The sequence below is a fragment of the Balaenoptera borealis genome, assembly GCF_965194805.1.
Source record: "Balaenoptera borealis genome assembly, chromosome: 8".
NCBI classification, from domain to species: Eukaryota; Metazoa; Chordata; class Mammalia; order Artiodactyla; family Balaenopteridae; genus Balaenoptera; species Balaenoptera borealis.
In genome coordinates, this window is record NC_138865.1 from 68,695,873 (window position 1) to 68,710,130 (window position 14,258).

At 35.9% G+C, this 14,258-nt stretch overlaps 1 protein-coding gene across 12 annotated transcripts in view; it reads left to right on the top strand.

Moving 5' to 3' along the window:
* The first annotated feature begins 411 nt into the window (after positions 1-411).
* RFX3 (regulatory factor X3) overlaps positions 412-14,258 on the top strand; it is a 303,201-nt gene continuing 289,354 nt past the window's right edge. For 8 of the 12 annotated variants that reach the window (XM_082404387.1, XM_082404393.1, XM_082404378.1 and 5 more), the window contains exon 1: positions 412-700. Coding sequence is in view for 2 of the 12 variants with exons in the window: in XM_082404391.1 (XP_082260517.1) it covers positions 1,951-1,972 (22 nt within the window). In the remaining 10 variants the exon portion in view is untranslated. Of the gene's footprint in view, positions 701-737; positions 1,973-14,258 lie in introns of those variants that run through there. The other 4 variants (XM_082404391.1, XM_082404386.1, XM_082404390.1 and 1 more) reach the window with 4 other exon arrangements.

The window sequence follows — 14,258 nt, forward strand, 5'->3', positions numbered from 1 at the left end:
CCGCCCGCCCCGCCCCGGAAATGACGTTTCGGTCGGAGGCGGAGCCACTCTTCAAAGTGGATTCTTCCTCAGCTGTAGCTGGTCGTTTACACAAGGTGTCTGGAATCGCCCTCGACACCCCCTCTCGTGGGTTAGCTGTTACCCTCTCCCGGCTGTGAGGCTTTTGGGCACTAAGCTGGTTGCTGCGACTGGCAGCTCTCGTTTCACAGAAAGTATACCTCGCACCACGACCCTAAATTCCTCCTCCAGCCTCGCCAGGACGTGTAGTACCGTACCTCCGAGGGAACCCTGGGGTGACCTCAGCCCGTGCCAAACTTAGCGCGTCTCTTCGGAACCCTTCCTCGGAACCCCGGCCTCGCGGCCAGCCCAACCCGGTTGGGGGGCTGTCAGTCACGGCACTGAGCCCGCCCCTTCCGGCCGCTAGCAGGGCCCGCCTCCTCCCCTCTTCCCTCCCCCACCCCTCCCCGTGTGAGTGTCTCCCTCTCCCTCTCGCTCCCTCTCTCTCTGCCTCTCTCTCTCTTTTGTGAGTTATAGCAACCGTTGCCTTGTGAATCAAGCGCCATAGTCACCGTAGTCCTGGCGACTGTTACCCATCAACAACAACTACTCCTCTCCTCCTCCTCCTCCTCTTCCTCCTCCTCCTCCCCACCACCACCATCTCCATCACCCACCAACAACACCACAATAATCCACAGCCAAGGTGAATATTCTTCGGTCTCTACATGTGTGTGGGAGCGTGTGGATGCGTGTGAACGCGTGTGTCCGTGCGTGTGTGTGTGTGTCCGTGTGTGCGAGCCGAGTGTGGCTGTGCGGGGGTCTCACTCCTGACACCGGGGTTGCAGCTGTGGCGCCGCTGCCGAGGGGTTCCGTCCCCCGGGCTTGTTTACAATGGACCGTGCGCGCTGCGGCTGGGTCGGGGGTGTGGGCGCCGCGCCGCCCGCCCGCCCGCCGGCCCCGGCCCTCCGCGGCCGCGCTTCAGGGATGGAGCGGGAGCTCGGGGGGCTGCGAGCCGAGCGGGAGAAGGAGCCACAGTTTTGCGTTGCGGACGGTGGAGCTCTCCCTTAGGTCTGGGTCTGAGGAGGAGGGTCAGGTGAAGAGATAAGGTTTTGTTTTTTTTTTTCTTTCTTTCTTTCTTTCAATTTTCTTCTTTTTCAAAGCTGCTTGGTTCCTGTTTCTTTCAAAAACCGAAATAGACAAGAATGTGCAAGGGGGGACCCACGAGGTGGTGTTTTGTTGTTGTTGTTCACTTGTGGGGCCTTGTTATGGGTTTTGTTATTTTTATCCTCGTACATCGGTGAACTTTTCCCACTACCTCTTGCCTTCATTTTTGCCCCTCTTTGCCTTGTGCTAAATGAGCTGCTCTTCTTTTACCATCATCAGCTGCGTGGTTTTCTTTTTTCTCTTTTAAAACTGTGTTTTCTTTGTGCTGCAAACAATCTTAATATCCATTCGGCACTCTTCCCTCCCCCTCTTTCTTCTCCCCCCACACCCCTTGCACACACACTGAAACCTGGGGCCTCTTCGCTGGGTTCTTTGCTGCATTGGGAAAGAGATCTTTTTTTAAAAAGTCTCTCTCCTCTCTCTTTCTCGGTGTGTGTGTGTGTGTGTGTGTGAGTGTGATTTAAACCGGATGCAGGGCATCTGTGATACTTGGGTTAGTAGTTATTGACAGTGCTTTATCCTTCATGTGGAGATGGGAGGGGTACGAGTGAGGTTCCATTTCACTTTGATGAACCTCCTTCCCCACAGTGGAGTGTTAACAATTTTCATTGTGGTTATGAGACTCTGTGTGTGACAGACAGGGAAAGGACATAAGGAAGCTTTGTGAGAACTCAGTTTACAGTGTTATTTGTGACAGTTATGGTACTTTAAAGAGTTTTTTTTTTTAATCTTCTCTGTTCGTTTTCCTTTGAGAGTTGAAATTGAAGTCAAGTTGTTCATAAAGAATGTATGAAGCTTCTCAACTTGAAACGTGTGTATATTTCACTTTCTTTGTGGTTGTTAAGATCTAGGCATGTGTGTTCTTAACATAGTCTTTTAAATTTATTTTTTGGTTTTCTTTGGACAGTGACTTAAACCTGCTGAAGAGAGAGAACTCTTTCCTTTTTAGGTCTTTCCTTCAAAACCGTATTTTTCTCTGTAGATTTGAATACTTCTCAGTCCTCAAGTTATAGGCTCTTAGAGGTAACCCAGTTTTACAGATCCTGTAAATTTGTTCATTTTTCATTGTAATGTTTAATTATCAGTAAAGAGTTTCGATAATGAATGTGTGCTAAAACAAATATAGTGTACTATTATATTCGCACAAATTGAAGTTTCAAATTTGGAATTTTTAAATGCTTATTTAAATAGTCTTCTTTCTAACAGCAAACATATATTGATTTACCTGACAGAGCAGCCTGTGAATAATATGACAGTATTAATTATTCTTCAGAATGTCAGTGAGCAGGTTGGGTAATTGTAATGCTATTAAGGCTAATATTTTGTAAAATAAGAGTTAGGTTTTAAAAAAAAATCTTTTCTTTTTTAAAATCCATTTCCTTGTGATTGCTATTTTAAATGACGGTGATGTTTGTTCTGAAAGAAGTCTTTCTCAGAGCACTCAAATTTCTTTAAATTTGCCCTCCCCCCTCCCCAACCTGGGTTTCTTGCAAATCTCTAATACTAACTTGTATTTTTTTTCTGTTCAGATGAGTGTCAAATGCCTGAACACTTTTGGATGGTGAAGTTCCTGGGTCCTATAAACTCTCTGAAGTTAATAGGAGTTTTGCTGTCTTGAGACAGTTTCAGACCTTATGCCATTTACATAATACATTTTCAGTCGAGTAGATTATATGCTATAATTTTATGGTTTAATATTTTTACTTGCAGTGTCCAAGAATTTTTTTGAGGCATTTCACTCATTACGACTATCTCAGGTTTTCTGTAATTCAGATTTTCATTCACAAGGTGATTTGAGAGCAGAACTTAAATTGAATTCTATTACCTATTCATTTTTAAAAGCACCTATGTGATATAAAAGTTGCTGCTAGACATGCTTTGGACTCAAGTGTGTCAACATTATTCATACGGATTAAGTAAATAATAGAAATACTAACAAATGATAAATTTAAAAATTTAACACACTGATAAATGCTTAGTAACAATTTTTTTCTGAGATATTTTTCCTAGGAGGGACTATATTATGTATTTGTATTCTCTTGTGTTTGTTTTTAGACTAAAAAACGAACTCGGAAAAGTGTCCAAACTTTAAAGCTGAAATTATGAAATAGGAGTTACTTGTAACTTGTTTTAAATAGCTGAATATCTGTGATTCACTGTATGTCATAATGCCTATCTCAGTCTTTTTATATTATTGTGCCTATGAATTGCATTAAATGGTATATAGGCATATTTATGTAGTACATTTAAATGTATAACAGTAAACTAAAATGCATTTCTAAAATGCATCATTCCACAATGTTTTCATTATATGGGGTAGTTGTGCCTAATTTAAAAAATAGTATATTATTCCTCCAGTATTCAAATAGTCTTGTACTCTACTTAGGTACTCAAATAAAAGGTTTATAGTTTATAAGTACTGAAATAAAAAATTTATAGTTTATAAATTTAATATACTTTGATGCTAAACAAAACAATTTTAAAATCAGAAACAAATTTAATAGTAAAAAAATTACCGTTAAAAAATTAGCAATTAAAAATGAATTGTAAATCAAGATAGATTTAATCTATTATTTAATCGATGATATGTGTTACTTTTTGGTAACATGTTTAATTTTTCTTGAGAAAGTTGATGTTTTATGTGCTTTCCTCTAAACTGTCAACTGAAGAAATCAGTAGGTGGAGTATGATGTTTGTGTCTCAGATTTTATAGTATGTGTGTGTGTGTGTGTGTGTGTGTGTGTGTGTGTGTGTGTTTAAAAGAGAAGATATAGCGTCAGATATGTAGGAAGAGTTAAAAAATTTTTTTTTCTGAACAGTGTAGTAGGAATGTTACTTTGTTTTATTTTGTATTTCTAGTGAGCCTGTGTTACAAGAAATGAGAATACCAAACAAGGAGGCTTTCAAATTACAAAAGAGTCTTGGAAGACATAAACCTTTAAATTATGAAAAGTCTGCTATTTTTTTTGCTTGCTTTGTTTTTAATGCTGAGCATTAGGCTAAAAATCCTCTACTTCTAGTTACTTTAAAAATAAACACTTAGTTTCCCTAATGGAATCATTTGCTTTTAACTCTTTGGTATGGCTTCCCAGTGGCTGTTGCAAAACAGATTTTAAATTCCTCTCTGTTCACAGGTGCATAGTGTTCCCATATTTTGGAAATCCAAGATTAAGCGGATTTAACTAAATCTAGCTTTGTTAGGGACAGATGGCTGCTTTAAACAGGTGTCACTTTCATTTCTAGTGCATTGTGTTGGGACTTCCACCGGTTCACAAAAGGGCTGTCTAAAGCAGGTGGCATCCTTTGCTTTTGTCCTTAGTAAAATATACTTTTGGAGTTAATATTTTCCTAGGAAGAGTTTTTTTTATTTTTTTTAAAGTAAATCATTTTCCTAGGAAGAGTTTTTTTTATTTTTTTTAAAGTAAAGGTTTTGAACTATTCAAATTGATTCCTAATTTAATTAGCATAACTTTTATTTTTTAATATCATTGTAGTTTTGAGCTGTGTAAGTTGCAGATCCTTTCAGAAGACACTTCAAATTCTTTAAAGCAATGATAAATTCCCTTTGAATCCAGAAAAGTACTCAGGAGCACTTTACACAATTAGTCAATTTATCTGAAGCAAAAAGCCAACGCAGATTTGAATAAAGTGAAATTTGGTTAACATGACAAGTTAACTTTTGCCATCCCATACTTGAATTTTGGGGGTGGGGCAGCATTATTTTAATTTAAATGATAAACGTTGAGAACCAGTGTTGTTTTTGTTGGTTATTTTAAATATTTTCAAATGAAAACATTTTCCTTATCTACTTCTATTGTTACTCTAAAGTTTTTAGTGCTGTTTTTAAGTGAAAATTGTTTTCAGACATTAGTGTTTAAAAATATGTACTGGAGTAAATAAAAGAGTATCAACCTATTGATTTCTAAGGTTCATTTTTACTCGGATTCTATCCTTTTTTGGTGGAAATTTTATACATCTTACAACAGATGCACCAGAGGGTGCTGTGCTGTTTGCAACAAGAGATTATTATCACTAAGAATGTGAACTGATTAGAACTTTTATTTAAAGAAAAAAATTTTAATTACATATGCATTCAAGCATATAATAGCCTTATTTCTATGGAGTTTCAATTTAATATACTGTCTTAATTGGCAGCTTTATATCAAAGCCTATCTTTCTGTGTACTAATATATATCAGCACAGCATAAAACAATATCAAGATTGATATCTTTGGCATAATCTGAATGTCAGCATTCATCCTGTAGGCATATACATTTATCATCTTCTTATGCAGGTATTTTAATCTGTATGTAAAAAATTTAGTTTAACTTGAAAATCATACTGTTTTGGCAGTATGGCTTTGTACTTCATAAATTTGGCATTGTTGCACATATCAGTATGTTGTATATCCTTATAACATTTATATATGGCATAATTAGTGGTATGCTTTTTATGGTATAATCTAAAACTCTCTCAAAGGTATAAATGGTAATAATAGTTATCAGGCTAATTAAGTCAACAACAATAATAACAGAAATTGGAGAATTTGGTCCCCACTTCATGCTGTTAGAATAGTCTGGTTTGAATATTTAACTTGGCTTTATTAACTGAAAAGTTTTAGATTCTCCACTTTCCTCTGTGCCTTATACTTCTAAACTGGAAGTGATCATATATTGCTTTCTGTATCTGAATATTTGTTCATAGAGATCTTTTTTTTTAGGAGAACTATTCAATTCACTCTTTTGGGTTCTTCTTGCATCATTGACTTTACTTCCTCAGCAGTACATGTATACTCTAAAGGACAAATACTAAAGCAGTGGTAGTCAATATCTGCCTCAAGTAAGCTTAGAAAGATATAGTTATATCAAATAAACTTTTTTTTCCTCTAGATAATGGATTTATGTATACCGTCATCCCACATTTAAGTACAATCAGCAAAATATGATATTTTTTAAAAGTACCTTTATAAGACATGCCACAAAGAATCCAAAACATCAATAGAGAATAATAATATTTTTAAGTATTAGCCTTGCTAAAATAGGTTAGGCATTTTTCCTTAAAAATGTGATCCTACCAATTCATTAACATAAACTAATTAATTTATGCCACTAAAAATTTTAAGTGTATGACATTGTTTCAAAACCTTTATATTTGACATTTTATATATCACATCAAACTACAAGATGTATTTAATGAAAATGAATCAGTTAAAAAATTGGAATGTATTTAGAGTATCAAATAGGTATGTGTTTTGTTTTTTAAATAGATTGAGGATAAGAATATTGGTTAAAAACACAGGCTTTGGACTCAGATTTCAGATAATGTTATTAGCTATGGAATCTTGGACAGGCTGTTTAGCTTCATTTAGCCTCAGTTTTCTCATCTGAAAAATAGATCAGCCTTAATCTGCCTTATGGAGTTTTGTGAAGAGTAAAGGAGCTAATTCATGTAATGTGCTTTGCTCAGTATTTGACATGGAATACATGCTCAATACATGTTGGTTCTTAGGGAATACTGAGAAGATACCCAGTCTAATTTTTTTGCTATCTAAGAATCCTTTTAATACACTTCTGACCATATACTTCCCAGTGGGTCCTAAGTTTTGAAAGATTTTGCTCACTGATCTACACTCATTAAATAATTATTCCCTCTTCCACCCTTTTAAAAATAAATCAAAGACATGAAGCTATCAACTGTAGGTTTGGATTACCATTTGATAACCAGTCTTGTTATTACACTGAATTAATAGGGTGCTAGCCCAAAGTTATGTTTTAGTTTTACTTTGCAGCCTTATTGTAATGGATTCTTTTTATGTTTGGATAACTCTCCTGGTCTAGGGATCTCAGACTGAGAATTAATGATGTAATATTTCATAAACTCTTAACACTTCCCATTGTCCATTTCATTGTCCAATTGATATTTTCCTTTTCACATCTATTATACATGAATTCATTTGAAAACATTTTGAGCCCTATTTATAAACTTTATACAAAATGCAGTCATTAATATATAATAATGACAATAGTTGTATAAAGATGAGTTCTTCAAGGAATTATTCCAATTTATATGCACTGCTTAGAATCGTTATTTTACTAACAGCAGAAAAATGTGAGGTCACCATTTGTTTACCTGTAGCAATAAGTAATTTTAGAAGAATTTGCCAACCCCAATCTTGAGGTATAAAGTAACCTCAAGAATGTTATTCAGTAAAACAAAATATGAAATAATAGTGGAAAAATAACGCCTTTGATTCCCTTTGTTAGGGCATTAAAGATGTTGAAAGAATCATTTTAGTTGACTGCTATATCTAAAGTTACTATTCAGTAATTTGCTATATTTCTATTTGTCTAAGCATTTTGACTAAGAATGAAATGTTTTTCTCATTTTACAGTGATCTAAATAGCCCGATCTTTCTCAAAGTGGAAATGTGGTTTATACATTACAATTGAAAATTTATCTGATACCGTGTGTCATCTTTTTTGCTGAAGCATTGTGTATTGTACAGGCTTTTTGCCTGTCTCTCTCATCTTACCTGCTCCCATCCTCCTACTCCTGTTAAATGTTCAATTAATTATATGATTCCTTTTACATTATTTTTATAGATAATTAGTCCCAACATAAAAAGTATGCAGACTCTCAGCTCAACCATCTCCTCTGCTTCCTTTCTTCAGTGAATCTGGCACATATTTTAAAGGGAACTTTTGGAAAAAGGCTAGGAAATGTGACTTATTAGGTGGTAAGGTTATATATCATTCTTACCGTTTTTAATCATCCATTATCTTCTTACAATTTCTATCCATCTGACTGCCCTCATGAACAAATACATACCCTTGTTCCACTAATGATGTAACCTGAGCATAATTATGCTCCACGAGTTTCCCTTCCTAGTCCCGGCTATGTACTGGCCTCTGGCTGAGCACTTTAGGTTAAATCTCTTGTCTAGTCCCAAAATATTGTGTTTGCGCAGTCACATGTGCCTGCGCATTGCTGACTTTTAACTCCTGGATTCTTCTTTCTGACTACTTTTGTTAGAAGCTGTAATACCCAATCAGTATTGCTTGCCTTTACTTTACAGTGCCTGGTCAAGATTACCAGAGGTCTTCCTGTTTAGGCAAAAATGGGCAAGGGATAATAGGAGCTGAGCCCAGGAAAGCTAAGAGTGAGGCAGCTGGCCTGAAAATGAAAGTACATTAGTTGGTGAGAGGAGACCTAAATGGAGAGGTGATGTGGAAGGAGAAAAGAGAGAGGGTGAGTAGGCTAAGAAATAAAGGTCTTCAAAAGTGCCAGCCAAAGGAGAGTAAAGAGGAGGAAAAAAGCTTCTGTTCTGGTACTCAGTCTGCCACTAAGTGAAAAACCTTAGGCTAGTCACTTAAACCTCCTAGCTCTCAGTTTCTCCATTTGTAAAATGAAACAGTAGTGCTATGTGGTCGCTAAAGCCCTTTCCCGCACTAATAGTCTATGATTCCATGGTGAGATTGGTGTGGAAAAAGGGAAACATGCCAATAACATGGAGCCTGGAATTGGTGTTTCCTTTATTGATGGCATTTTGCTTGCCTATTGTTTCTTCTGATAAGAACAACAAAGAAGGAAAACCCAGGGCCTGGGTCTAGCATAATGGCCCTACCTATGTCACAGTCTCAGAAGCTTCTACCATTTCAGTGGCCCCTGTAGGGAGCTACGGCCAAGTGCCCTGATGTTCTCACCCACAGAGGAATTAGCTGAGTCTCTCAGCTTGAGCTCCTGCTGTGCCAGCTCCTCTGTCTGTGTGCCAGACAAGTGTCTGACAGTTGGGGCTCCTGCCTGTTGCTCCCCAATGAGGTATTTAAAACAGGACATAATTTCCCAAGTATGTGGATAGACAAATTAACAGAGAAAGCGGGGTGGGGTGGCGAGGAACCCAAGGCTCTGCGAGCTCCTCTCCTCTCTCTGTCTCTCTGTCTCTCATTAGAAGCAAGAAAAATTAATTTAATTTCTGTTGATCTCATTTTTCAACATTTCTTCCCCAGTTATTAAAACCTTGACTTTTTTCTTCCCTTCATGCTATTCAGCTAGTTTTGAAAAGACCTAAAATCCTGTCAAGGAGTCCGGGCAAATTCTGAGGGCTTTTGGACTACTTCGGGGCCCTGCTGTGGGGAGCATTGCCATCTTCCACACTAGTATTCTTTTGTATTTTCCCATTGGCGATAATTGCTGCTTTTCATTTTTCTGAATATTGTTTATACTTGGATAGCATTTTTAAAATTTAGGTTTGGTGGCAGAAAAATTGTGTCTTTTGGTCAAGAGGTATGCATTTTCATAACTTTAAAAAAATTTTTATTGGAGTATAGTTGATTTACAATGATGTGTTAGTTTCAGGTGTACAGTAGAGTGAATCAGTTATACATATATCCACTCTTTTTTAGATTCTTTTCCCATATAGGTCATTCCAGAATATTGAGTAGAGTTCCCTGTGCTATAGAGTAGGTCGTTATTAGTTACCTGTTTTATATATAGTAGTGTGTATATGTCAATCCCAATCTCCCAATTTACCCCCCCCCCCCTTTTTCCCCACTGGTAACCATAAGTTTGTTTTCTATGTTGGTGACTCTATTTGTTTTGTAAATGAGTTCATTTGTACCATTGTTTTTAGATTCCACATATAAGCAATATCTTGTGGTATTTGTCTTTCTCTGTCTGACTTACTTTGCTCAGTACTTTAATGTTAATTTGACAAGTGCACTTACAAGATTTTAGAGGATTGCATGCTGTGAAAGGAAGTATTTTTGCATTAGTTCAAGATAAGTCTTATATTCTGCTCTATCTCACCTCACCTCTTTTACCAGTTTAATAAGGAGTGTATGAAAGATTCATAGATTGTAATTGTTGCTTTTAAAATTATTTTTGAATGCTATTTTTATTGATAGAATCGTATTCAAGTTTCTGAACTACAGATCTGAATGACTGATGGCTTTATACATTTCAGTATAAAACTATCATCCTTAAAAATGCATCTGGCCCTCTTCAGTCTCAATCAGCGTAGTTTATCTTAATGTGCAAAACCATTTTAGAAACCCTTTGCTAGTCACTTAAATTTCTTTCTTCCATGCTTTAGTTTTGGGAGTGGTGAGGGAGGGTTGCTGGAGAGGGGCAGGAAGAGGGAGATACATTTAGAAATCATATCCTGTTTCCATTGTTGAATACTCGTGCATTGCATACTCTATCCAGTTTGTTTTCCTGGACTGTGACGTTTTGGTGGAAATAGAGGTTGGGGTGGGGATTGCAGAGCATGGGGAGGGGAGAAACAGAAATGACTCAGGTGATCCAGTATGTCTTCCAGATCTATTTCCTTTCCTGTTGTAGTATTATGCAGAGTACACACACTTTTGTGAGGATAGGCATTTTATTACTTCATATTTGTCTGTGATTCCTTTTCTCCTAAAGATTGACTGTATCTGTATATGTCTATCCCTTAGTATATTGGTGTGCAATAATATCTTTTTCTTTTAAAGAACCTATATTGTGATTTAGTCATGCACAGATTTAGAAAGGTAGAAGACAATAGTGAGAAAATTTAGTTTGTGTGCTAGATAACAGAAATGATGCTTTAAATCCACCTCTCTACATTTTGCTTTGGGTGGATTGTTTTGTGGATATATTTTTTTGCAGTAGAACCTAGGTTTTTCCCCTATTCCTATTGAGGCTGACATTTTAAAGAACCAAAGAGTGTAATCTGTCACATCAGGCTTTCACTGATTGACATCTGGTTATATCTGATGACAATCCTGGAGATGAGTTTTAATGAAGTGTCAGCATAAGGGTCATTAAAAAAAACACATGAAAAGATATTATATTAGTGATCTGAAAATCACTTTTACCATCTTAAATATACAATATGCATATTTTGATGTGCCACGATGAAAGCCCAACATGAAATATTGATATACAGGCACCAGATAAAGTTAGATTCTTTGTTTCGATCATGTAACATAATCACATTGCATGCTTCTAAAGGACATTTCAAAACATATTTTGTTTAAAAAGTCACTTTATATTTTTAGGGTGTACTTATATTAAGAAAAATGGATTTTATCTTATATATAGTGTTTTGTGTATATGTGTGTGTTTGTGCATAGACCTTTACAAAGTCATTTTAATTGGTACTTCAGAACTTCTGTCAACACTGCTTTTGCTCACTGGTTTCCGCATTCTACATATCTAGGAGCTACTCCAGTGCTATTTTGTTGAGGCAAAGAAAATTAGGGGAAATGTTTGACTTAAGTTCTTTGAATGACCTTCCTGTGATTTGGGGAACGATTTTTAATGGTTCCTCACATTATACGGTGATATTTAGAGGCTACTTTTAGTTAACAAAGGCCATGAACGCTGAAATTGAATTAAGTTATTAAAGGCAAAAATTGTAATTCTGATTATAGTAGGTTAAGATATTGTGCTGCTGGATCAACATTTGATCTATGCCTTTATTTTTAGAAGTCTGCCGAGTTTTGAAATTTAAAACCTTTTAAATAATGTTGAATGAGTGGCACTGTATAATAGATGTGGACTTATATTTCACCAGAGGTTTGAGAGCCATATGGTTTGGAAGTAAGTGGGTTTTATCTTTGAAATTGGGAGGTGATGTATTTTAATATTTTGATTGGGTTAGATTTACTTGAGTATTTACTGGTCTTGTTAGAAATGCCAGTGACCATGGAATGGAGACAAAGATCAAAGTCATTTGTGGGAGGAGGTCATTATAGTGATCCTGATATGTCACTCACCTGCAGTCATGCTGTCCTTGATAAACTTTAAAATAAAGACATCTTCCTTGGATAATATAAACCTCTCTATGATATTGCATTTTTATTAATTTACACAGCTGTCTGGAATTTCCTAAATCCTGTAGCACAGTCTTGTGTAATGCATTGTCCGTGAGCTTTAGAAGCTCCAGCTTACCCTCTGGTTTACAAACCTTAGAAAGAATGCTAATAGATGACACCGCATGCCTAGAACAACACCTTAATCTGAAGGAATGGGGTAAGATGAGGGTAAATTGGGGCAGGATCATATAGTTGGAAAAATTAGAGTACGAATAATGGTTAGAGAAAAAGAAGGGTGATGTTAGGGTCTACATAAGAAATTCAGTTTGCCATATTAAGCATACTTAGTAATATTACCACTACAATTAATAACATTATTTCTAATATTTTATTCAGAAACATTCTAGCAGAGACATAAGAAGTAATTGGATATGTTAGTCTATAAGCTTGTAGTTTTACATCATTGTTCTTTAGCTTTACTTTTGAATGAGGAATTAAGGGATTTATACCAATGTGTATTTAGTGCCAGTACTATTTTGGTTAATTTAGGAATCCTGAAATGGCTCAGCTTTCTATTGGGTTTTAAGGATTATTTTGAAAGAAAAGAGAGAAATTAGGTATTTGATACGAAATTATATATTCTCAGCTATGTGGACATATTTTTTAAGATTTCAAATTTTAGAAGGCAGAAATGATGGAGATGATATTTAGGAATCAAGAAGGGTAAAAACAACGTATAGGAGGAGACATTGAAAATGCAGTTAGATGAAATTAGAAAATTTTGAAATAAAGATTAAAAATAAGGTGAGATGGATAAATCAAAGTATGAATGGTGAGATAATTTGTTGGGTGAATAATTATTTACTTTTTTGCCTTACTTGATTTTAACGAATAGGGGAAGCTGAGAAACAGATTATACCTATGTCTCTTATGGACACTACATTACTTTTTTTGTCTGAAATATCTACAATAAAGCTCTGAGACCTTTGACTATTATTGTATGGGATTTCACTATTACTGTATATAGAAAAGAATTAAACTGAGATGTATCAGAGTTTTCTTGTAATTATTTTATTGTTACAAAGTTATATATTATTATAGGAAGTTAATATATTCAATTAGAATATCTGATTAGCTTATCTAATATCTAAAGCAGTTTACATATGGGAAGCCAATATATAGTGAAAAACTGTGTACCATAAATGTATATATTCTTAAAACTTTCTTTTTTTAAAACTTTTGAAACTAACAGTGAAGAATATAGAATAGTATAGTGAACCCTCATGTGTCCATCACACAGACCTAAGGATTATTACGTTCTGTTGTTCTTAAAGCTATATAATTTGAAATAATTTGTTTATTGAAATAAACTTGAATCCTATTTTGTTCTACATTGTTCTGAAAAAATTTAAGTCTAATGTTAAGAACAGACTCAATGTAGCCTTGAAACAGTGCTTACATTATATTTAAAACAAAGTATTTAAGAGTGGTTGATCTTCATGTTGTTTCTTCTCAGCACAGCATTTGTAAATCAGGAAATTTGTTCTCATTTATTGGTCAAGTCTTTTGTTTAGTAATTTCCAGTGTCTTCTACTTGAAATCAGACCTATCATTAAAAAAGGGATCAAGCACAAGGGCTGCAGCCCTTGTTTGCAGGATGCAGGAAAACAAGTGTCTTGATATATACCTCCCAGAGGTGAAAGGGATTAATATTTTGTACATCATTCTTTTAATTTGTTTGTGGGTAGATTATATTGCTCTACTTATTCTGTATTGGAGTAACTCCCCAATAGCAAATAACTTAATGTTCTAATTTGGAAGAACACCATGTGAAGGAAAGCTTTATCAAAGAATTGACTTGTATTGTAGAACCTGACCCTGTTTGCATGGCAGCTAAGCTTTTGAGTCTGAAGCTGGAGCTGGAGCCTCAAGCCACCTATAGTGAGTGCCTTCTTTCCTTAGGGGCCCAACTTCAGCCTTTCTCCCTGTTTCTACTTAACTATTCTACGGCCATATTCTCCTGCCCCTTTACTATGTCTGATCTGCACAGCTGACCAAAAGGGGTAGCCAGGATGCTGGAGTAGAGATTAAAGAGGTAAAAAGGTCTGTTGCTAGAGTTAAACATGCTTCCAAATGGGGCAAATATATAGATTCCAGTAGAGACATAATTAGGATGTTTTATTTTAGAAACAGAATTTTTAAGTTGGAACAGACTTTGGAGGTTATCTCGTTTAACTCCCCCAACCCCCATTTATGTGAAAGAAAACGGAGGTTAAGTGACTTGGACATATAACATTTATC